At 42.0% G+C, this 26345-nt stretch overlaps 1 protein-coding gene across 1 annotated transcript in view; it reads left to right on the top strand.

The window, feature by feature from the left end:
* Nucleotides 1–26345, top strand: part of SNX5 (sorting nexin 5) — a 1365310-nt gene that overhangs the window by 848964 nt on the left and 490001 nt on the right. Inside the window, 1 exon segment of the mRNA XM_044056982.1 lies at nucleotides 15033–15128. Coding sequence (XP_043912917.1) covers nucleotides 15033–15128 — 96 coding nt within the window.

The following is a 26345-nucleotide window of genomic DNA, read 5'->3' as shown; positions in this document are numbered from 1 at the left end:
TCACCAGTGTTAAGGGGTAGTGGGAAGCTGAGGTATATGGTATAGCATGAGTTTAGTAAGAGCTTTGACAATGTAACTTTCATGAGATTTGTAGAGATAACTAAAGGGTATAGAGGTAAAATCCAAAATGGTGGCATGAGGAAACTGGAAGCAAAGGATAATTGGTAGAGATGACTACCATAAGAAAAATCCATAAGTACTGGTGTCATTCGGTTATATGCTGAGATCTGTTCTTATTAATATTAATATATTTGGGTTCTTATTAATATATTTGGGTTTGCTTATTACCCTGGGTTCAGTGAGGAAGCTTAGCTTGCATGTTGCTGATACCAAACATAGTGAGGAATGGAAGTGATGGCAGAGTATGAGAAAGTAGATTCACTTGCAATGTAATGTTTAAGAAGCGCAAGACTTGATTGTATGAGGAAACATTACTGGCATGGTGACTTTAAGCAGAGCAACGAGTGAAAAGAATTTGGTATAGTTAATCATCCTTAAACGGAGTCATGGCATGCAGTGTAAAAGGCCAGTGTGATGCTGCGTTTATTTGCTATTTGTTTACTGGGTAGGTGGACTAGTCTGTTGACCCTTTTCAGCACCAGCCTGGGCTCAGAGCAGGCAAAGACGGTCAAGGGCAAGAATGCAACCTAAAAATGTGTAAACAGAATACATTTCAAGCACAAGACATTAGTGTTAAGAGAAGGTTCGTGCTCTTATAGGTAGAATACTTTTGACAGTAATAGTACAAAATAAAGTAAATAATGTAACTGGTGTACAATTTATAAAATTTATGTGCAAATTTCTATTCCTGTGCAGATAGCAAAATAAACTGTATGAATATATATTGGTTTTAAAGGTTTGCCTACTCAACTATTATTATGAAAGCTTGTGCACTTAGTTTAATTGTGTAGGTTCCCCTCAATGTTTTACTAAAGGTTTCCAAGATTCACTGCTTTCTTAGTTTATATGGGAGACAGTTCTTTGACAGGAAGAATCCTGGAAAGGACTTTTTTCCTCCCATGGTGGTTTTTAAACAAGGTCTGCTGAGAATGAGGTTGTCATCTTGACTTTTTCTGAGAGATCAGGCTTGCACTTTAAGATGAAGTCAAACTCTCAGAGGAGGACAGTATCTTGTGTTTAGTACTCTGAATAGTAAAATTCCTAAAAAGACGTCTATCCCTTTTTGGAACTGGATGATTTTTGAGCTCTTATGGGAGGACACAAGTGTCTGTGTGTGTGTCTCTGTGTGTGTGTCTCTGTGTGTGTGTGTGTGTGTCTGTGTGTGTGTCTCTGTGTGTGTGTCTCTGTGTGTGTGTCTCTGTGTGTGTGTCTCTGTGTGTGTGTGTCTGTGTGTGTGTGTGTCTGTGTGTGTGTGTGTGTGTGTGGCTCTGTGTGTGTGGCTCTGTGTGTGTGGCTCTGTGTGTGTGGCTCTGTGTGTGTGGCTCTGTGTGTGTGTGGCTCTGTGTGTGTGGCTCTGTGTGTGTGGGGCTCTGTGTGTGGGGCTCTGTGTGTGGGGCTCTGTGTGTGGGGCTCTGTGTGTGGGGCTCTGTGTGTGGGGCTCTGTGTGTGGGGCTCTGTGTGTGTGGGGCTCTGTGTGTGTGTGGGGCTCTGTGTGTGTGTGTGGGGCTCTGTGTGTGTGGGGCTCTGTGTGTGTGGGGCTCTGTGTGTGTGGGGCTCTGTGTGTGTGGGGCTCTCTGTGTGTGTGTGGCTCTCTGTGTCTGTCTGTCGGGCTGCACGTGTGTCTGTGTGTGTCTCTGCCTGTCTCTGTGTCTGTCTGCCTGTCTCTGTGTCTGTCTGCCTGCCTGTCTCTGTGTCTGTCGGTCTGCACGTCTGTCTGTCTGTCGGTCTGCACGTCTGTCTGTCTGTCGGTCTGCACGTCTGTCTGTCTGCCTGCCTGCCTGTCGGTCTGCACGTCTGTCTGCCTGCCTGCCTGCCTGTCGGTCTGCACGTCTGTCTGTCTGCCTGCCTGCCTGCCTGTCGGTCTGCACGTCTGCCTGCCTGCCTGCCTGTCTGTCTGCACGTCTGTCTGTCTGTCTGCCTGCCTGTCTGTCTGCACGTCTGTCTGTCTGTCTGCCTGCCTGCCTGTCGGTCTGCACGTCTGTCTGTCTGCCTGTCGGTCTGTCTGCCTGCACGTCTGCCTGTCGGTCTGCACGTCTGCCTGTCTGCCTGCACGTCTGCCTGTCTGCCTGCACGTCTGTCTGTGTGTCTGTGCCAGTAACAGAAATCTGCAAATGTTTACAATTACCTGTATCCTTTTGAGTGTTATATGAAGAAAGAAAAGCAAAAAGTGGGAGGCCTTATTCTACTTTTGAGAAAAGTACATTTTTTGCTCTATCTGTGTGAGCAGCGAGGATACAAGATATGAGAAATTCAGTGATATAATTTTAGTTGTGATATAATTTTGCTAGTTACATTGCCAGTACGAGTAGTGAATGTTAAGGAAGGATCCTGAATGAAACTCTGGTACATGTATTCAGTGAGTCTGTAAATGCTAGAGGGTTGTACTTCATAGCGGGGGTTTCCACAGACACTGAGATCTTTCCATTCCACCAGACACTAACTCCATTTCTGGTGTACTGTATACAGTAATGGAGGCCGTACAGAGCAAGGGAAATTGGGATAGGGAAAGCATGTAGACTGGAGCAGATGAAAGGAAATGATTAATTATCCTAATGAGGTAAACCATAAAAACAGCCCATATTTATTATCAGAAAAAATGGAATGAGAATCTTATACACTGCTTTGGGGCAAGCATGTAGGTCAAGTTGAAGACAGATGGAGGAAAGATAGACATGGGTAGTGGTTAGAAGGGAGATGCTTCATATTTAATCTGAGAAAGTACTGCTCCATAAAAAGTTGCTAAGGACCTGTAATATATTGCTTGAGGCACTGGTACATTGTAAGTCATCATAGGAGTTCAGAGTTGCATATGACAAGAGTGTATGGAAGGATAGGGAAGGTAATGGAATGGGATAGAAGGGGGAGGCTGCAGTTCTAGGACTAATTTGATAGACAGCAGATATTATTCTTTCTGTATCATTTTGTGTTCAAAAAATTCAGAAAACTATTTATTGCTTCACACCTAGAATAAACAAATACAATCTGGTTTGCTAAATATCTGCAAACAAATTCAATAAATCTGTATGCTTGAGCTATTTCATGTTTAAAAAAAAAAACTTCCAGACCTAGTGATGTCTTTCTACATCACTGTTTCAGTATTCATAACAGAAGGGGATCTCAGCTAAGGATAGCCCGATGTCCAGCCAGTATACCAAAGCCTTTCATGCTTACAGGTGTACTTCACAGGTATGCAATCAGCACAAGTTGTAGACCGTAAAGGTGACATACGTAATACACATTCTGAACGTAACACACATTCTGAACTTTTTTGCCACTAGTCCAAACACCATCACTGAATGTCAGTCTGAATGCCTTTCTGTTGTGCTGGTTTCCAAGCTGTGATTCACATAAGTGCCCCATTGGGATTTCTCCTTGTCTTTCTTTTTTATTAAGTGTTGGTTGGTTTATATCATCCAGAAAGGGAAAATGTTAGTATGGAAGCAGATTCCTCATAAAGGTAATCACAACCCAGTGTCTCTTCTGTTTGGATTCTTCCTACGACCATACACAGTGTTCTATTTGCCAAGCTTGTGTCCCCAGGACCCTACACAGTTGTCTGTCTATCCTTATTTAATTACCTTGAAAACCAATGTCTTTAGCTATTGGCAGAAAGTGCTACAGTGGAGTCTTCCCATCCGGAGGGTCAGCCATCGCACAAAAAAAAAAAAAAAAGATGTAAAAACTTTTTGATATGGCTGTTGTCCAGCCTCCCATGTACTTCTCTGTTGAGGCTAGTGAAAGCTCAGAGGATCGTCTGGTTGTTGGTTTGGATTCCTCTGTCATGACCCTGTCAGAGGTCGGCATGGATCCAACTTCTTGCATGTCCTCTGTTTACAAATGTCTGTTTCAGACATGGAAGTGTAGTTTCGGCTGATTATGTCCAAGGTTTACCAAAGACAATTCTGCAGATCTTAGTGAGGGAGGTGATCTCTGATGTTCTTCGTGTTTCACTGTTGTAGTCATCACATTTGGGTTATCTGCCTGCAGGTAGCCCTCAGCCGGCCTGAATACCAGAGTCTTCGGATTTCTGCATCAGATGCTGTTGCTTCTTCCTTGATGACAGGTTGTCAGGGGTACAAAACATGCAGCCAACGCCATTACATCAGTCTTTCTTGCCGAGCGGTGCCCAAAGCAGAAGCAGTTCGCAAGTGCTGGTCGGCCGACTCCTGAAATTTTCGTTTTAGTTTCAGACCCAAAGTCTTCAAAAAAAGCTAAGTACCCCGTTGGGGATCCTTTTTCTTGCTCTAACCGATGTCAGTAAAAGTTAACAATTGTCTTACCTGTGGAAAGCAAATACCTCATATTGATTTTCATTCTTACTGCATCCCCTGTTTAGGCCCAGACCACAACATCCCTCGTCAGTTTTGTGCCTTGTTCAATGCCCGAACTATTCATCGTTGGGCTATTTTTGCAGTTAATTACTTTCGTACTCATTCTGTGTTCTCCGAAATGGCTTCATCAAGCCATCCAACTACCGATATTCCAAAAAAATTAAGGATAAAGACAGAGACAGACTGCATAGGTCCAAAACTGCTGACAATGCTTCCGTCACCAGTCCACCGGCACTCAGTGAGGCGTTTTCGCAGCCCCTGATACCCACTACTTCTGATTTGCAGGCCACTAGAGAGATCCACTCTGAGTCCGGTATGCTGCAAGATGCTTCTTTCACTATGGAACCTGCGGATGTCTGTACCTTGGATGGGTCCAGAGCCGCTGTGCAGGCACCGGCTTCTGAGGGTACAGTCAGGCCTACAGACATTCATATTAAACCTACTCCATCATTTTCATCTAGGCCAAAAACTCACACCATGCCTAGAAAACTGATGACCAAACCGCAGGCTCAGGCCCATATGCCTAAAAAATACTTAGAATGTCTCCTGACCTTATCACCTTAATTAGGGGAAGCCAGCCTTCCCCCTCTAAGAGACCTAGAACTGATTTTCTCTCTGATCTTCTAATCAAGAATCTGATATTTCTGCTCCTTCTGATTACCATGATTTGCCCATATCTACTTATGAGGATTCTGATGCAGAGGATTCCATTCCCTCTGCTTCCCCTCCAGAGGATTTTTCTTTCGGTGAAACCTTGCACAATCTTAGGGAGCATTTCCGCTGAGAAAGCCAGGATTACTGAGTCCAAAATGAGACTTAGGGATTTCTTACTACTACCTCAACACAGGCCTTTAGCTATCCCTCCTGTTCTGGACATTGTAGATGATGCTTTCTTGTAATCTAGCCTTACCCCAGACACTACCTCCAGCTCCCAGAAACCTGACAGGTACTACAGAGAGTACCTGACTCTCACAAGTTCCTCTTCAAGAATCCTCCTGTGGATCCAGAGACCATTTCCCTAGGACCAAAAGGCATTAAGGCTACTGCTGCCAAAAATCCTACCCCTTCTGATAGAGATTCTAGAACCTTATACAAATTGGGTAAGAAGGTATACACCTGCTACTTTGGCCATTAGGGCTTTAAATTGCCAGTTTCATATGTTAAAGTATCAGCAGCATGTTATGGGGCTACTTAAACAGAAAATTATGTTGATTCCTGATTGTGCTGAACACAATGAATTGCAGGATTTAATGCATTCTGCAGAACAAGCTGGTAAACATACTTTGCAATTGCAATGTGGTTTTGACGCTTTAGAAGCATCTTGCAGGGCTGCTGTCACTGGGTCTGTAATTAGAAGGCATGCTTGGCTTAAGGAACAAAACTTGCCAGATCATGTAAAAGCTAAATTACTGGATGCTCCCTTAAACCAAGACTGCCTTTTTGGTAACAAAGCAGAAGTCGTCCTCAAAAGGATGGAGGAAAAAGCTAAATCTATGCAAACTGTTAAAGATTTCCTACAAGTACAGCCTCCCAGATTCAGTAGGCATTGGCCTTCAAAGAACTGGTTCTTTCCAGTCCCTTCTAGGCCTTCTCAGTCCAAGCCCAGGAACAGCAGACCACCTACGCTACAGTCTCGGGCTACACACAGACCTAAAGAGTGGGGGGCTCCCACTTCCAAAGCAGGGAGTAGTAAGCCACCCCCCTATGGAAAAATGGCACAATGACTTAACTTTAACCCTTCCAAGCCCTGCTCAACTACCTGCTCCCTTAGCAGGAACGCTCGTCCTGCATGCAAAAAAACTGGGAACTCATTACCCACGACAAATGGGTTTTGAACATAGTTTTCCAAGGATACAGATTCCAATTCCACACACTACCAAGCCCAAATAGTTGGCCAGACCTACCTCCAAATCAGTGGGTGGAGGCCCAACAGCAGGTTCTCTCTCTTCTCAATATTAGGGCTATTCAACCTGTCCCAGCAGAACAAAGGAGACAAGGTTTTTATTCAAGACTTTTTCTAGTACCCAGAAAAGACCACTCCTGGCGTCCTATCCTGGACCTCTCTATTCTCAACACCTTTCTGGTAAGTCCAAAATTCAAAATGCTAACTCTGCAACAGCTTCTTCCCATGCTAGCCAAGGATGCCTGGCTGGCAACCCTAGACTTAAAGGAAGCTTACCCGCACGTCCCAATAAGGGGATCTTGCAGAAAATACCTATGCTTTAGGGCAGGCTCCATGCACTATCCATTCTCTGTACTTCCCTATGGCTTATCTAATGCACCCAGGATATTCACAGTGTCTAGCTCCAGCCATTACATTTTACAGGCAGAGAAATATTCAAATTTACCCATACTTTAGATGATTGTCTTATTCAGGCAGAAAGTCAGGACTTGCTATTACAACACCTGGCATTCGTAAAGAAACTTCTGACCTCACTGGGGTACACCATCAATGAAAAGAAATCTCACCTAGTACCCTGCCAACAGATTGTATTCCTGGGAGCAAGCTTGAACACATCTTCCCAGATGGCATTCCCCACTCCGGAGAAACAAGTTTATTTGACAACCTACTTCAAACTATTGGCCATAAAACCCCAGCTATCTGCAAGGAAAATACTGCAAGCCCTGGGGTTCATGGCCTCTTGCATTTTACTAATTCCATATGCAAGACTGCATATGAGGAAACTCCAATGCTTTCTAAAAAGCCTATGGTGTCAACATTCTCAGGACCTGGAAACAATGATTTCTATCATTCCTTGTATGAAGGCAGAGTTCCTTTGTTGGGCAGAGGCCTGCTACCACAACAGGGGACTCCTGTTCACTCTAACCCCTGCCGCCCAAACCCTAACAGACTCCGACTGTGCATGGTGGGTTCACATGGCAGGGCAGTGCATTCAGGGCAGATGGAATGTGAGACAGATGCACCTGCATATCAATCAAAAAATGTTATCTTTACAGAATGCTCTGACAGCCTTCAAAGACCGTATTCTTTCAGGACAACTATTGGTAAAGACAGACAACACCACAGTTATGTGGTACATAAAAACAAGCAGGGGGGAACCTACTCATACCCTCTCTGCAGACTAGCCATGGCTCTGTGGAACACAGCCTTGAGCTACCAAGTACATCTGCAAGCTTAATTCCTGCCAGGCAAACTAAATTCACTGGCAGACGACCTAAGCATAAATCTCATGGACCCACACGAATGGAAATGAACCCAAAATATTCAACCTCTTGGGGAACAAATGGGGGACTCCCGAGGTAGACCTGTTTGCCTCCCCTCAAAACTACCAATTGCTCAAATTCTGCACAAGAACCCCCCACAGCCAGGCTTGGAAAGTGGATGCCCTATCCTTCACCTGGGAAAGCCTCTCAGTTTATGCCTTCCCCCGCTGCCTCTCCTCTCGAAGGTTTTACTAAAGATCAAACAGGACAAGCTGAGGACAATACTGATTGCACCAGACTGGCCACACCAGCACTGGTACCCCCTCTTGCGCAGTATGACACTGCTACAACCATGGCACCTGCCTCAGACCCCTTCCCTGCTGTCCCAGCAGACTGGCCAGATTCTGCACCCCCCAGCTTCAAACCCTGAACCTTGCAGCCTGGCTAATTCCTTGAACTCTCCCCTAGCATCCCTCAGTAAGCAGGTACTGGATGTCATTCTGGAGGCAAGGAGAGGCCTAGTACTAGAAAATCCTATGCTGAAAAGTGGAAAAGATGCTGTTCCTGGAGCCTAGCTCAGGGGATGGCACAGCGGTGCCCAGCTTACCTCATATTCTACAGTACTTAACAGAAATGCTCCACAAGGGCATATCCTTCTCGTCAATTAAAATTCATGCCTCTGCCATTTCAGCACATTATAATACTGAGCCATCCCTCTTCTCTCACCCCTTGCTAAAGCAATTCCTTAGAGGGGTCAAAAGTTTAAGACCCCCCCCCCAGGAGAGCTCCCACTCCAGCCTGGGACCTTAACTTTATATTGGAAAAGCTCACTCTTCCCCATTTGAACCAGCTGCTACAGCAGAGTTGAAATTCCTTTCTTGGAAAACAGCCTTCCTTATAGCCATTACTTCAGCTAGAAGAGTGTCTGAATTACAGGCCCTCATGGCAGTGGAACCCTTCATTATCTTCCATGCGGACATGGTTTCCCTCCGGACTAATCCTTCCTTTATGCCCAAGATGGTATCTTCTGTGGCCCTAAATCAGTCTATGCATTTGCCTACTTTTTCCGTAATCCACAAAACAAAGGGGAACGAATAATGCACTCTGGACATACACAGACTACTTATGCTTAGTCCTGTCCAAATAGAATCTATCAGAAAATCTGAATAGCTGCTAGTTAGCTTTGCTGCAGGGGCAGAGAGGAAGGCTATTTCAAAGCAAACCATTTCCAAATGGATAGCCCATTGCATTCATTTCTGCTACAAGCACCATGGAAAACCTACCCCACATGGGATAAGATCACATTTCACACAGGGCTGCATCTACCTCTGCGGCATTTCTGAGAGGGGTCCCATACCAAGGACATCCTAGAAGCTGCTACCTGGAGCTCTGTATAGACCTTCACCAAGCATTACCACTTGCCTATCTTTTCTAAATCCAGAGCTGTATTTGCCACTGCAGTCTTGCAGGGATTAATAGCTGGCCCTAATGCTCTTTAACTTCCTCCTCCCTTCTTTAGCTTTTGGAATCAACCCAAATGTGATGACTGCAACAGTGAAACACGAAGAACATAGTGCAGTTGTGTACACTTACCATAAATGCAGATGTTAGTGTATTCACTGTTGCAGTCCTAGTTACCCTCCCTCCAGCCACCCGACTTCTCTTGGCTCTACCTTTCTTGTTTGGCATATATTATATCATGTGTATTTGCTTTTTGCTGGGGGTTTACCATACTATATAATTGCTTCCTATTGTGGGGGCACCTGACATCTGGGGCAAGTAAAACTGATGTAATGGTGTCAGCTGCATGTTTTATACCCCTGATGACCTGTCGTCAAGGAAGTGACACCATCCGATGCAGAAATCCAAAGACTCTGGTATTCAGGCTGGCTGAGGGCTACCTGCAGGCAGATAACCCAAATGTGATGACTGCGACAGTGAATACACTCTAACATCTACATTTATGGTAAGTGTACACAACTGTACTTTATGCTTATTGAGAGTCGTCAAGGGGATGACCCTCCCAGGGTGTTTCGTGCAGACGTCCCACAAAAACAAGAAACCAAAAACCAAGCATATTTTCCCCTGAAGTTAAGGATCCTCACCAAGAATGGCAGGATTTTATTCTGGGGTAGTTTAATGCATTAATGGCTTTAAAGCCTCCTCAAGTGGTGTATGTGCCTGCCCCCTCCCTGGTCTTCCACTCGTTTTTAAAAGAACTAGGGAACTAGATTCTTCTGAGGATCAGAATCTGGAGGAAGAGTCCCTAGCCTACTCTTCTCAAATCCCTTTCCCCTTGGACTATAGTTCAGATGAAGAGGTTTCTATTAGTCCAGATTAACCTTTGGAAGAACTCTACTTTAGAGACACTGTTATCTGTATGATGGACTTCAAGTAGGATTGCTTTCAAATCTCAGATATCCAGAAAAGGTATTATGAGCTCCTTCAGATTGAGTCACCCAAGCCTTCTGCTGTTGCTCCTGTTGTGGCTGCCCTCCTGTGTACCTTTTCAGCAGCTCCAGTGGCCTCTAATTCTTAGCCCTTAGCACCCAAGAAACCTGACCAATTTTATAAGGTGCCTGATGACTCTAAATTTCTGTATAAATGCCCTTCTGCTAATCCTTCTGTAGTGTCTGTCTCTTCTGACAAGCCCTCCAAGCTGTTGCCCTTTACCAAGTTGCTTCCTTAAGACAAGGATAGTTGGGCCATGTGGAGAGGATGAGCAAAAAGGTTTATACTGCTGGCCCTTTATCTTTTAGGGCATGACTACTAGACTGATATGACCAGGTATGTTTTGTTCCTCCTTTGTCAGGCTTCTCACATGATTTCTGACCTTCCTGATGCAGAGAGGAAGGCTTCTGCCCTTTCCTTGTTGGGTTCCACTTCTCAAGTTGCCTGCCACTCTATTAAATGCAGCTATGATGCAGCTGATGCTTCTTTTAGGGGTGCTGCCTTTGACTCTGTTATAAGGCATTATTCCTGGCATCATCTTCAGGCTTTGCCCAAAGACATTAAGTTCAAACTACTGGATGCTCCTTTTGATAGTAAAATACTTTTCCTTGCTGCCTGCTGATGAGCTTTTTAAGTCTCTCAACTCATGCAAGGCTTTACGCTTATCGTGAAAACATTTTTGTTTCTCCTATTACAAAGTTACAGGGAAATGACCCTCCAAATCTGCCTTTGTCCCTCCACCCAAAGGTAAAAAAGGTTCTAGACTGCTGCCTCCTGGTAAGTCTACTCAAACCCCCTGCTTCCCTGAAACCTGCTTTTCAGGATAAGCTGGGTTCCGTTTGACAAGTTTGCTTCCCCTTTCCCTCAGCTAGATTTCCTTATCCCTCTGTCTTTTCCTGTCTCTTCCAAATTGGCTAAGGATCATAACTGACTTTTGGGTACCATCCATTATCTGCCAGGAGTATTTCATGGTTTGGAAATCCCTTCTCCCCTTGTTGGGAATCTCTCAACCTCCTTAGAAAGAACTTTTTTCCAGAGGTACTTGCTGCTTTCTTTTTTGATCCAGGCTACCTTTCAAGCTGTTCCCCCTACCCAGATAGGGAGAGGCTTTTATTCCAGAATGTTTTTGATTCCCAAAAAGGATGGCAATTCCAGACCAAGTCTGGACCTTTCCCAGTTCAAAACCTTTCTCAAAATTCCTTCTTTTCAGATGTTTTGTTCAGACTTTGTTCCCCCTTCTTTCACAGGCCTTTTCTGGTCTGTATGGATCGCAAGGATGCTACCTTCATTCACCCTTTTTTCAGGAATTTGTTGCATTTCTCTGTTTCTCCCTTACATTTTCAGTTGTCTGCTTTGCCCTTTGGCCTCTCTACTATCCCATGGGTATTCACCAAATGCTTCACTGCTATCATTGCATTTTGCAGGATGAGAGGGATTCAAATATTTCCTTAGCTGGATGATCTGCTTATTCAGGCTTCTTCCCCTGATGCTCTGCTTCAAGATCTCCAGTTTACTATTTCTTTGTTGTAGTGTCTGGGATTCACCAGAAACTTTTAGAAATCAGCTCTGACCCCTTCTCGGTATCATGTTTTCCTTTGTTGCAGGATCCAGGCTATTCCTATGCTGGCATCCCTGCCTGCCTCCAAGGGCCCTGTCTCTTATTGCCTTTTTCCAGTCTCTTCTTCTGACTTCTGTCATGGCCAATGGCCAAGAGCTTTTTCAGGTTCCTTGGGTTTATGGATTCCACCATTCCCATGCTCACTCTGGCCAGGCTCTACATGAGAAAGGTATGGTGGTGCGTCAAGTCAGTGCGGCTCCAATATTGCCATGCTCCAGATTTCTCAGACCAGTTTCTTCCTTGTCTCAAGCTCAAGCTTCAGTGGAGGATATATAAACTTTCTCTCAACCCAGGGCTTCCTTTCCAGGCTGCAGTCCTGGGACGAGCTCTTTACAGATGCCTCAGACAGGATGAGGGGCTCCTTTGGCTCTTCAAGGTTCAGGGTCTCTGGCCTCTTCATCAGAGGTCAGACCACATAAATATAAAGGAAATGAGGGCTCTGCTTCTAGCTCTTCAAGCTTTTCATTCCTTCTTTCAACCTGGGCCCCTCAAAATTTTTACAGATAATATCACAGTGATGTGGTATGTCAACAAGCTCCAACTTTCTTTGCAGACTAGCTCTTCAGGTCTGGGATCTAGTGTCAAGTGACTCTTCGGGCTGTTTATATTGCCTCCAAGCACAATCTAGTGGCAGACTGTTTGAGCAGGTCCAATGCACAAGCTCACAAATGGATGCTTCACAAAGATCTGTTCCTGGACACTGTCCACTGGTGGAGTATTCATCAGGTGACCTTTTTGCCATCCCTCTGAACAGATAACTTCCTCTTTTCTCTTCTAGAGTCCCAGGTCTTCTGGTTTGAAAAGTGAAAGTCCTGTCTTTTCCTTGGAAGGGGATGTTGCTGTATGCCTTTCCTCCGAGTCTTGCACAAGATTAGGCAGGGATCTCCCAAAATATTGCTATTGACTCCCTTTTTGCCCAGATAGGATTGGTTCCCCCTTCTTTCTTACTTGGCCAGGGACAATCACCACAAGTTACCTCACTAGATGGACCTTCTCACACAAGACAAGGAGTCTCTCATCTGTCCTCACTTGATCACTCTTCAACTGACGCCTTGGGTAATATGGTTTTGATCCTTTTTAGACACCTCTTTTCTGAGGATGTCCTTCAGGTTCTGCAGGAGGTCAGGAAGCACACTACCAGGAAATCATATTTGTCCAAATGGAAGAGATTTTCAGTCTGGTGCCTTTCTTGCCATCAGGATTCCCTAACTTTTGAGGTTCCTCTGATTCTCTCTTATTTGTGTGATCTGCTCCATGCTGGGTTGGCATATTCTTCAGTTAAAGCTCACCTGTCAGCAATTTCTGTTTGTTTGCCCTTCTCTGGCCTCTCTTGCAACTTCCTGGGGCCTCAGTTTTATTCTTGAAAAATGGACTCTGGCTCCTTTTGAACATGCTGCTTCAGCTTCCTTACAGCATTGTACTTGGAATCTTTTTTAGGCTCTCATGCGAGTCAAGAGGGTGTGTGAACTTCAGACTATCATGACTGCTCCTCCTTAGTTTTCCACAGAGACAGGGTGTCTCTTCACACTAATCCTTTTATGTCCAAGGTGGTCAGTAAGTTATCCTTAATCAGCCTATTCATCTGCCTTCCTTTTTTCTTTCTTTGCAATCTGCCAGTGAGAAGGTTCTAGACACACTGGGTTTGCATAGACTGCTCTGATATTTGGATAAAATTAAATGTATTCACTAGTCTGAGCAGCTTTTTGTTTTCGTTAATCCCAGGTCTTTGGGTTTAGCTGTCTAAGCAGACCATCCCTTCCTGGATTTCTAATGGCATTACTTTTTGCTATTCTTTTTATGGTAAATGTCTTTTCTCATCTGTAAAGGCTCGTTCTGCCAGGTCTGTTGCTTCCACTGATGCATTTTTCAAGGTTCTGGATACCAATTCCAGCCTGAGGCTGTTACTTGGTCTTCTGTCCATACCTTCACTAAGCATAAGTTGGATGTTATTTCCATGGGTAGAGCTGACTTTGCCAGGGCTATCCTGCATGGGGTTCTAGAGGACTGTTCAGTGCCATCTTCCTCCCAGGTTTCCTCTTGTGCTTTTGTACTCTCCCTTCTGTAATGAATACTGCAACAGTAATATGGAAGGGCATAGTACAGTTGTGTAAAATCTTACCATAACACCGGATGTCCTTCTCTTCACTGTTGCAGTAGTCACTCCCTCCCTCCATCCCTCATATCCCCTCTGCTCTAGCCTGCTCTTCTTGGCTGAGGGGCTATTCTCTGTTTTCTCCTACTGAACACATATGTTCTTCCTTGTCCCTCTGGACATTCTATTCCTGCTGAGGCTTTTTCAGTTGAGTGTGTGCGTCTATAGTTCACCTTTATGCCCCAAGTACTAAAGGCTTGGGTGTACTGGCTGGAAGTTGGGCTATCCTTAGTAGGAGTTCCCCTTCTGTTATGAATACTGCAACTGTGAAGAGAAGGACATCTACGGTTATGGTAAGATTTTGCAAAACTGTACTTTATTTTAATCTGGTAGACAAACTGCCAACGCGTTCATCTGTTTTCTCCTGTTACTTGCTTAACCTAAAATGTTCTTTTAGATTTTTTTGATTTACAATATTAAAATGTTAGAGTTCTCATCTTGTAATGCAAGTAATTTACACCTCATTACTTCATCCCATCTCCCCTCCATTAAGTTATATACTAACTAATTTAACATTTAAATCCTTTACTGAAGACTCTGGTTCCTACTCAGAATGGTACAGGCCATTATTCATCCACGTCTATCACAAACCCTATTAAAACCAGAGCCTTGTTTAGGTTAGTTAATTTCTGTAGCCGTTATGTAAAACACTAGGTGCCTCCCATCTGATTGATCCCCTCCTGTGATATATTTAATTTTCCATGAAGAACACACATTATGTTTGCATAACAATCTTACCCAGCTTCCTGAACCTTTCTTGCACTACTACTGGTTTCTCTTTACCCATAGCATTTGTATGCAGGTGGAGCATGCATAACTGTGTGTAGCTTTGTCCCTTTTACTTCTTAGTAGACCACTGACTCTTGTTTCTATCCAGGCATGGTGCTGGCAGACATTATTCTCCTTTGAAGCATGCCAGACATTTTTAAAGCATACCAAACATTTTCCTTTGCATAGTCTCCTCCAGAATTCATTCCTCCATGTCTCTGTGCATCCATTCTCTTTGTAGTGATAAATCTTATTTTCTGTTGTCTGACAAATGATATGGAAACGTACTTGTAGTTGATGACTAATAAGCTAGTCTTCTTCCTGACAGTTTCGAGATGGCAAGCTGCCATGATTTGAAAGGCTAATTTACTTTCTTAATTGGTTATTGAATAAATCTATCATAATAACTGTTGTACTTTCCTTCTAGCTGAGCGTTCGAAGGAAAAATACAAAGGAGATGTTTGGAGGCTTTTTTAAAAGTATGGTAAAAACTGCTGATGAAGTGCTTCTTTCGGGAGTTAAGGTAAGATAATAGATCTTGCACTGAGTTTTTTAAATGTCTCTGCAAGTGAGCAAAAGTAACACAATTTTCATAACATTTTTCTTGAGCAGTAATCCGTGATAAAAATAGTGACTTCATACAGATCAGCAAGACTGTAATAATTCGAGCACATATTGGGCTGGGTATCCAGTAAAAAGATCTTTGTAAGATGAGGTAACTGAAAATGTACATAGCATAAATTCTACATCATGTTATAGTCTTCATCTTGAATTATAATGAAGGACCCATATTGGCGGTAAATTGCCTGCACAGTTCCAAAGGTGATGGATGCCGCATGCTATGCCAAGCTGCTTTTTATTTTAGTACTGGTACTGCCAGGATAGTAGAAGAATGATGGGACTAAATAGCTGCCATCTGCTTTTTTCCTTTTGTGGTGAGATGATGTGCCGCCTTTCTCATTACTGGCATACAGTGATGAAATTATAACCTTATCAGTCACATGCTGAGCTTCTTGTGTATGTGCCTGCAGACAAGAAGCAATTAAACATAGGATGCTCATAAGGTATGATCATCCAACAGCATCTTATGTCTCCAGACTACTAGACATCCTAAGTAAGCATTGTGATTTTGAACAGGCAGGTTTGCTTCAAGTTCCTGATGTGGATGGGCTCTTTGCAGGTATGCAGAAGCCAAGTTATGTATTCTTTTTGCCTTTGGATACATAGGAAGGAAAGGGATCGGGAAAGTGGCATCTGAACTGACTGTTGGGAGGTTACTAAACTTTGAAGAAAGTATAAAAGAATTAGAAATGAACAATATCAGATGTACTGGAGAGCTGTAAATTACCTTTTGCTAGTAGCTTGTTGACGCACATGGCTGTTTTAATCCATCTGGATTTTTAGTACATATAGGGATTGGCGTAATGCTTAAGTTGCTTACCTCACAAACGCATGGGTATGGGGTTTGATTCTCCCCTTTATTCACTATCTGGTTAGTGGCTACATGTTTAATAGTCTGCAGACTGATTGCCTACTATAAAACTCTGAAACATGATGCCTCCTTGCAAAAAAGCATATCTACGATGGTTGATCTCAGAATACTAAGGATTTATTATATGCATTCACATCATACATTTGGAAAGGGGTTGTCCCTAAAATCTGAAAAGTGGCTGTATGATAAGAAATTATTTCCATTGTTTGGCACAGATTCATATCTCTTACAGTAAGAACATTGATTAGGATCCAAAAGTCTTAAGTCTTATTTTGGGTTTTATTTTATTTAAATTTTTTTTTTTACCAGTGTTGAACCTTGACCAAAAAATGACTAATCACAGGCTCAACCCAGTTTACATAATGTAACAAAATAGAGTATAGTATATAAAGAAAAGATTTACATTTGTGATATATATATATATATATATATATATATATATATATATATATATATATATAATTTTTTTTTTTTTTTGCTGCTGCTGTTGGAGTTTGTTTGCACAGCTGATCATTGACATTATAGCTTGGTACATTCTTTTTGGATTGTTAACTTACAAAAAAAAAAAACAATGGAAGCTGTCTGTATATGAGATTGTGTCTAATCTCGATTGTTTTCTGCACTTATCCTAAAGCCCACTTCTGTAGTCTTTAGCTTAACCTCAAGCTCTGTCCACTGGAGGACAAGCCAAAGAGGCTGTACTAGTAAGCATGAACGCTAGAATGTGTTTGTAGTTATCACATGTGTTCTTGCTTGCATTCTCAACCTGGGATAGCCAAATGGTAACATCCAGTGAAGGTTTAAGTCTAGTACACTGTATACGAGTAAGAAAAAACATTAGCTGTTGACCACAGCAAAATGCATGCTGAATACGGATATGTTTTTAAGAGAAATGCAAAATATTATACACCATCAGCTTTTGACATTATGTGGCCTCAAAAGAAGCCATGTTACGGTGGTATATGTTGTTTGCTGTTTAAAAAAACAAACATTAGTATCACTGTTTCTGTGAAAGCAGGCTATGTTGCATTATATAATGCAACTCTGGTTGAGCAGGATTCATAATAAAGCACTACTTAAGAGCATGATTGTTTTACTATTTATTTATCAATACATTACATACATACAGAAAAAGTAATGAAGTCATTAAAAGTGTATAGCCTCAAAATGACTCGTTTGGTAAAAGTTTGGAGTATAAAAATTATGTGCCCTTTCTGTTAAAAAAAAAAATGAAATTGTTGCTTTACTGTGTGGCATGTTTGAAAATAGATTTGCAAACACTTATCAGGAGTCCAGACAACTTCTTTGGGGCCTTTGGATCCTTTGAAATACCTGTATAGGAATCTAATGGCAGATCCAGGAATGGTGTGGCTCGGTGCTGCAAGGATACCAAGTTAGTTCTAGAACCGGGTAACCTTCCCAATGACTGGGTCTAAACTGCTGTGGCAGGATTGGATAGCCTACACCCTTCTATGCTGGAAATTGCTGGTTGAAGGTCTATTGTGTCTGTTATTCTTAAGTGCCTTGATTATGACTTAAGCACTTGGGCTCCAAAACCATTTGTTTTGCATTAGGAGGGTTTATAGTTTAGACTTCTGTGGTGGGAGAGTGAGGCCAACACCCTTCTAAGCTGGAAATTGCTGTTAAATTGCTGCTTTATTTATACTGTTTGCTGTTGTGACTGATTTTATGCATGTTGAATTTCTAGTACTTGCTTTTTGTAGCATAGGCCAGATTCCGTCTTGCTGAATCTTGACTGCTTGGTATCACTTGAGCATTAAAATCAGCTCTTCGCTGAAATACTGAAATATCTGAGGCATCTGTTGCTTCCAACTAATTATAAGTGCCTGTTTTTGCTGTTATATTACACTTTTAGTTTGTATTTGCATTCTACTCTCTGAATTGTCTGAACTGTTGTATTACCACATTTTACTGTATACTGTACTAGTTCAACTGTAGTATAGTCCAGTTCCAGGTTTGCTGTTTCTAGGTCTGTTCTGTAACTTCTGAGCATCAAATTCAAGCCATCTTTGCTGGTGAAGGTCCTTCTGCAACCTTGTGGGAGGAGAGTGCTGTCTGGGTCCTATCTAATGGAGGGTGATTGGACTAGAGCTCAGAAAGAGAGCATCCTTATTGGCTAGTTTGAGTTATGTAGTGCACCTGCAGGTGTAGCTGAAGAGATACGGGTTCCTTCCTACCTGACTCTGGTGACACCCCTATTAGGCCCAACACACCAAGGTGGCAAGAGGGACAGATTTTATTCTAGGTGATGCATCTAGTTTAAAAGGCAATAGCACAGCCATAAACAAATTATTTTAACAGTGCACCAGTTAGCATTAAGGCAAGGAGAGAATATGCATGCAATGAAAACATACATTCACCCTCTTCCCCAGAACTCAACAGAAGAAGGTCTTGACATTCAAACATGCACAAAGTAAGGCAGTATCAATGAGCAGTAAAGCTTTGTAATGCAGCAATACAAACATGGGAAAAATGCAATGTCATTAAGCAATAAGAGTTATGATACAACAACACAGATATGAGAAAATGCAATGTCATTGAGCAGCAAAATTCTTGAAGGGAGCAGTACTAACACGAGCAAAATGCAATATCATTGAACAATGAGGATTTATAATGCAACAATACAAATATGAGAAAATGCAATGTCATTGAGCAGTACTAACACCCAAGGGCACCCACAGGCATGTGCAAGGGGGTGCACTTGCACCCCCCTGGAATCGGCAGGCCAGGAGATTAATTTACTTCTAATTAAAAAAAATTTGCGTATGGGTGCTGGAACCATAGAGCTAGGGGGAGGGAATGCCCCCCCCCCACTTTTACAGCAGCAAGACCTGTAAAGACTCATGCATGCATCGCACACTAAACAGAAAAGTGCACTGAAAAAATGGTGGCAGATCATCCATGGTAAGGAGAGTTTCCCCAAGGTTGTGTGTTCTGTTTATTATTTACTGCATCCATTCAGTAGCTGGTGTGCTCCATTTATTATCGGAGTAGCTGGTGTGTGTTCTGTTTATCACTTTAGTAGCTAGTGTTGCTGGTGTACAGACAGTTAATACAACCGGTTTGTTCGGTAACAAATGTTACGCTGTGCTGTAAATTTTTAACTGCTAGAGGATCAATACTATGGCATTTATGCAGGTGAGATCATATGGTCAATATAATTAATCAGAAAGTATAAAACAGTCATTGAGGTTTGTTATAAATTGTATGGTTTACTACTCTCCTCACATCACCATAAAAGATGGGTCTCAAAGCAGACTCAGTTTTTGAAAACTGAACAGCTGATTGCTACTGTCCGCAGTACTCCTGATTAGAGACTAAAGTTTATGGCGTTGGTAGTAACTTCATGGAGTACAGGATGTGGAAATAAACTGTAGACACTATTCCTCTGCATGGGGACACCATGTTAACTCTACTTAATTGTTGGGTTTAGAAAACTGCAGCACCGGCTATTGAGTGATGCCTCATAAAAGATGGGTCTATGACTGAGTATGCATGGTCTTTAGGCTGACATTGCCATGATCGCACATTACAAATGTCCATATAAAAAAATTCAACATAAAGGAAAAAAAACAGAAAATTTTAATTTCCAGATTTCATATGGTCTGTTTTCTTGTTTTTCTTTTTCTTCTCTGTCTTCTAATATGGATCTTTGGATCCCTCACTAAGCCAAGGAATAATAGGAGCTGAACATGAAGAAAACATGCTTGTGTGTTTTGTAGTCTACAAAAATTGCTAATTGGCAACATCAACCATTTTCTCCAGGGCAGAAGTGTCATACAGTTTAAAGATAGTTATCTCCATCAGCTGAAGGGAAGCTTCTAGCTTTTTTAATACTTACAGATTCTCTGCTTCTTTCATAGTTTGGCAGGCTTTGTTGCAGACAAGCCAGCACTGTAGCTGGTCTTTTCAAACTTTCTGGAAGTGGTGGTGTGTGTGTGTAAGGGAGGGATGACTGTTCATTAGTCTTTACTGTGATATCCCGTTGCTATTTACATTCATTTGCAAAATGACTAAGAAATTGAATTGGGTGGCATATTTCCTTACCTTTTTAACCATATTTTAGTTTACTTCCATGCTTTGCCTTAATGGTGATCAGTTGCTGTAATTGGGCTGAAATAATTCAGGGGTGCCCTCTGTAATGATATTTAACTATCTGAATTTCAGAGAGTCATTCTGGTAGGTCAATCTGTCATTTAAGCTGCATTTATTTATTTTATTTATCCTTTGTTGACCAGGTCAGTCCCATTAGGCTAGTAGCCAGCCTCTTTTCAGGGGAGGCCTGAGGTAGTATTTATACTAGTACTACTAAGGGAATTTTGGCCAGGGCATCAGGGAACTTCCCCTACTCGTTTTGATATTTATGTGAATGTGAAAGATCCTATGGCACCTATCTCAAACTCAAGTATATGGGGCCTCTGTTTAATGTCTCATACAAAAGACAACACACTCAGGAGTTCAGCGCCCCCTTACACTGCACTGCAGTTTCAATGATATGTGTACCTGTTGTGTAAACTTTTACATAGGGAAATGAAACTATGCCACACTGTTGCCACATCTGTTTCCAGTATGAGAGAGAGAGTTGTCTGAAAGACCAAGTTTAGTTTGTTTGCCTTGAAAACAAATTGCCATTCCATTGCTGGAGACCCCACCTATGTTCAGACTGATGCCTTTTCATTTTATTTTTCTCCACTGCCTCTCCAGGTCTTAATTGTGCTGTGGTTTGCATTTCACACCCACATAAGTACATGCAGTTTCATTTACTATTGTGCTTCTGTCATCATTCCCACCACACTCAGGAAAACAGCATTTCTTCTTGCATGTGCACACCTGCTGAATTTTCTTAACATTTTATCTTTTATGCCGCTTGAACTTCTGATGCTTCCAAACCTGCTGGTTTGCCTGTCTCTGTCATTTTCTCTTACATTAGATATGCAATAAGCAAGCATACATGGCTTTTCTTCTGAAGTGCTCAGCAGAAAGTTTATTTTATACACTTTTTCATTTACAACTTATGGCTGACAGTTGGCGCAGAGGTTTTATGTTATGCTAGAGTTCGTGTCTTTCAGGGTTTGACTCCCTTAGCCCTTATTTGCCTACTGTGTGACCACAAGCAAGTCACTTACCCAGATATTACTCATGGGCCCCTCCTGAAAGGGGACTGTGTCTAGTGGGTCTACCTGGTTAACAAATTGGTATATTATTTATTTATTTCTTGCAAAAGGTGCATCGGCACAAGTTGTAAAAAAATGCAAGCCAGGTTTCAATCTCTTTACTGCAGTTCAAATTGTACAGAAAGACATGCCTCCAAGCTGTGGGCATGTTTCCATGTCACTTTTGCATGTGAGATATCATCTGTGTAGTCTACTTCTTCAACTTTAATGAAGTCTTTGAGAGGAATAAAAAGAGTTGATGAAGGCTGTGGTTCTCAGGCTGAAATATGGCATTGAATAATTATTGTGTTGAGACTCGGAGATGAAGATTTTTTCTGTATCATGCAGCTGCAGTTCCTGGCATGTATGTCTACAAATGACCTTTGCCGCTCTCTTGCTTTTCTGCCTGTTCTGCAGTGTGTGTGTTGTGATTTGATAAAGCTTTCTCCTCAAAAGAAAGACATACTCATTAGAGATACAAGCTTAGCCTTGAAACAAAAATATAATGCATTTTAGTTTTACTTCATTTTTTGAGGAGAGACTAGCATTTGATATAAAAAAAATGCTAATGTGGAGTTTTTCTTGATGGCAGAAGCATTCAAGCAGCATAAGTCCTTGCTTAAAAATACAGGATGTCTTTAGATTCTGTAAGTTGTCTAAGGAAAATGTTAATGTAGAGTTTGTCCTGATAACAGAGAAATTGTTTGGTGATTTGGGGTTAGAGCCCTGTGAGAATGTTACTGACCGCGGTGATGGAGAAAGAGGGAGGTAGGAGTGTGGATGTGTGTGTGTGTGTGTGTGGGGGGGTCATACCATGCAATTATCCAGACTTTTGCCTCATATTTTTGGTTTCTTTCTCATAAAATTGTGTTTTCTGGCAAATCATTGAGGACTGAACTCAGAAAATAATGGCAGACATTTGAGCTTCAGACCTCATATCTTTCAGAAAATGCATACTAATGCAAAAACGTGTTCTGTCCACTTTCTAAGGAGGTAGGGGGATGAATGTGTGTGTCAGAAAAATATGTATTAGTGTATGTATTAGTAATATGCTTAGTGCATTTAAGGCTTGAAAAGGGGTTAACACATTTATTCTATTTCACACTGCATAAAATCTGTATGAATTGCAGAAGCTTTCTAACCTTGTATTGTCATGAAATATGCGCAGCTATAATCTTTGCTTATGCTTTGGCAATTTACAGGGAAGCAGATAATTTCTGCTTGTGTCAGGAAAATAATGAATAGATGTATGAGACCTAGACAAGGAGTTCCGCTTGTGCTGTGAGAAAATACACAGCTGCAGGAGCTATAGATAATCAGAACAAAGACTGCTTGAAAATATGAAATGCAATCAGCACTTGCTTATGTCTAAGCTAGAAAAGTACCTTGAAATGTAACATGTATTAGAACTACACAATAGAAGCTTGTAACGGGCTAGAGCCCACCAAGGCCAGGTTGTTTTTCATAAATCCAGTCATGTCAGCAGAAAATCTGAATAACATCTGCTGTAGAACAATACTGAAAGTTGTGTTTGATTACGTCAACCACAGAAGGCAATGCTTTGTAGAACAGTATAAGAATAGCATACTTCCTGTTAGTAGTTAGGCAAAATCCTGTATTTGCATGTTTTTGTCTCCTTGCAGCAAGTTATTAAATGTGCCTTATCTGAACCTTACGTGTATTGGTCTTTGAAGTTTTTTCCTTTGACAGATTGGTCCTTTGGACCGGAAACCCTCACTTCGCCTCGGATCAGACAGGCAGGGTGGCTTGAAACCGTACAGGGAAGAAACCACATCGCTTCTTCTTATTTTGAAAAGCCGTCTGACTGAATTGTCGTACAAAAGAGGCCAGCCACTTTCTGATCTGCGACTGAAGGACAGGTTTTTCACGAACCAGGTGATCAATCACGACGGCTCAGGTAAGGTGAATCTACCTTTTTTCTTTTCTGTTTTAGATCAGGGACTAGATTTGTATTGTTTTTGTCAGGACTGTATTTTTACAAGTCAGGGACAGAAAAGATTACTGTCTTGTTATAGATCAGGGAAACAGAGTAGGTAGGCAGTCATTCTGAAGAGACTATAACAAAATCCGTGGTACCACTTTAAAAATAAGGAGTTACGTAACTATTAAAAAGGGTAGAATAAAATGGGTTATAATTGCACAAAAAGACCCCAAAATCCGCCGTTAACTGAAGACGCAAAATACATGCAGTCACAGCGCGCTGATAATATTAAATACTACTCAAAGTGGGTTAATAAGTATGAATTCAACAGTAAATTAGAAAAATCCTCGCTTATCAAACTTGTCAAACAGCTTAAAACCAATTCTAAAGGTCGGGTAAAAAAGCAGCGCCAATTAGGAATTCCTCCGGCACACAGGTGGCTTGAGGAGTTAAACCGTAGGGAACAAAAGAATAATAAATCAAAAGCAATGTTTTTAGATAAGGAGGACAATAACTTAGTAATAGCATCGGCCCCTCCGCCTCCTTTAACAGAATATGAAGCACGTGAACAGGTTAGTCCACCACCACGATATCCTGCTGTCACAGAAAATAGAGACATTACGAAAGCAAAACAGTTTATTAGAGATCCCATCGAGACCAGGTCTCGAACACGGGCAGGTAATTCAAAAGGGGACATTGAATTATATCAAATGGGTAGGAATTCACGATCTTATGAGTGAAGAAAAAGTATGCCCACTTATAGAAGTACCTAATCCTCAGGCAGGGCAAGAAGGTCAGGACCCAACTATTCTAGTGTATAGACCCTGGACTCCGGAAGATATCCGGAAAGCCACTGAGGGAATTCCCCATCCAAAAGTTAATTTCAGAAAGTTCTTAGAAGATTTACAAGGAATGAGGCTAAGTTATAATTTAAATGGAGAAGAGGTAGAAAAAGTAGTCAGACAAATTGTGGGACCAAATTGGCACATGATTAATGGCAACTGGAATCCCCGTGACGCTGTGCTCAGACCCCTCCCACATAGCAGCGCAGAGCTAGACAACAGAGTGAAAGGTCTTACAGACGGCATCTCTGAGAAATGGAAGGGCAGACTGGAGTTGCATTAATCAATGCATCCAACAAGAAGGTGAAACTATTGACAGATATTATGCCAGACTGTTAGAATGTTTTTATAACCATTGTGGAATGCAGGTTCCTGAAGATCAGACACAAGATTCCCCATATGAGCAGCAGTTAAAGAATGCATTTTTGAAAGGCAGCATTGCACCCATAAGCAGTTTTATTACAAAGGACATGATAGATCATCGTACAAGCAGGTTACAGTCATTACTTGAATATGCTAGGCATGCCGAAAGGCATTTTAATAGCAAAAAGAAAAAGAAAGCCCAAGTATTTTCTGTAGAAGATGGAGCAGAAGTTTATGTAGTACAGTCCGGGAAAAAGGGCAAGAGAAATGGCCAATGAAACAAACAATCTGATCAGTGATCAGAGGACTTTGAAGGGCGAAAGAAAAGGGGTGAATGTTTTAAATGTGGTAAAAAGGGACACTTGGCAAGGGATTGCAAGAAAAACAAGAAGGCAACCACGGAAGACGAGGAGGGTGAGGACTGACTATGATAGTCAAGAATCACTAGAAGGGGATAGCAGAGAAAGGACAAATGAGAATGTGATAGAAGGAGTAGAGGATGTGACAGAAGAAACAGAGGCAGTGCAGGAAGTTCGGTATAGTGAAGAAAATTAAATATTGGATTTAGCTTTATTGAGCTTAGAGCTCTGTTTAGCAGAGACAAAACCAGAAGTTACACTCTTGGTGGAAGGGAGGGAAGTCAAATTCTTGTGTGACTCAGGGGCATCACGGACCCTGATACATCCTTCCAAACTGCCAGAGAATTCAGAGTCACCTGATTACATACTAGTGAAAGCAGCTAATGGACAGCTGTATCGGGAGCCCCTCTCCCATAATATTGTAATAACTGATCCTGTTTCAGGATTGACCCAGAAAAGCAAAATTGTTGTTTCCGCAAAATGCCCAGTAAACCTCTTGGGCAGAGACCTTATGCAGCTATTTGGTATAGCAGTAGTCCCGACTATGCAGGGTATGGAAGCACAGTGACAAATTGATACCTTTGCAGTGCAATCGGAGGGTGAAATGTTCTATTGGTACAGGCAGGACTTGGTTACAACTGGTCCAGGGGCAGTGACTGAAGAGTTTATGAACGTAGCCATCAGCAAGTTCCCCTCCCTTGACATTGATATGTTGCACTGTACTCTGTATTACTGTAACACACCAGGACCTGATAAGGAATATGAGCAAGAATTGTTTAGAAATCGTGCAAACAGATTGATATTACGAAATCTGTACTGGGACATGGAAGGGAACAGTGTAGCCAGCTGTTCATTGCCCCAGGAGTTCATTGCACTCTATAAATCTAATCGATTACCACATGTTAGCTTAACTAAGGACAAGAATGTAAAATGGGTAGACTTAGGAGAAAAAGTCATGAGATGGGAAAAGCAGACAGAGTTAGAACTGTCAGAACAGGGAATACAAATGCAGAAGTTGAATTGGATAACTCAGACTCACCCAGCCGTGCACTTGCAGTCTAGCAAGGACAGCTGATTAGTACTCCTATTAAAGGAGGAAGAGAATGCCTTACAGAATATACCAGAAACTCTTTGGTCAACAGGAAAGTCAGATGTAGGACTTATTCGTACAGCGGGACCAGTTACTATCACGCCAAAGTCAGCATTTAGACCACAGAAAAGACAGTATCCCTTAAGAAAAGATGCAGAGGTAGGAATCAAACTTATTATAGCAGCTTTACTTAAGGAAGGGGTGCTGGTGGAATCTCCTGATTCACCATGTAACACACCCTTAGTTCCTGTTAAGAAAGCGAATGGAGAATGGCATATGGTCCAAGATTTACAAGCTGTAAATGATGCAGTAATACCAAGGGCACCTACAGTACCAGACCCACACACCCTGTTAAATGATTTAAAACCTCAACAGAAATATTTTTCTGTGGTAGATATTGGCAATGCATTCTTTTCGATACCGATACACCCTGACAGCCAATATTGGTTTGCATTCACATTTCAGGGGAAAAGGTATA

Source organism: Protopterus annectens, chromosome 1.part2 (genome assembly GCF_019279795.1).
Source record: "Protopterus annectens isolate FY-2018-M chromosome 1.part2, PAN1.0, whole genome shotgun sequence".
Classification (NCBI taxonomy): domain Eukaryota; kingdom Metazoa; phylum Chordata; order Ceratodontiformes; family Protopteridae; genus Protopterus; species Protopterus annectens.
Note: the sequence above shows the minus strand (reverse complement) of the source record. Positions and strands in the feature narration are given on the sequence as shown.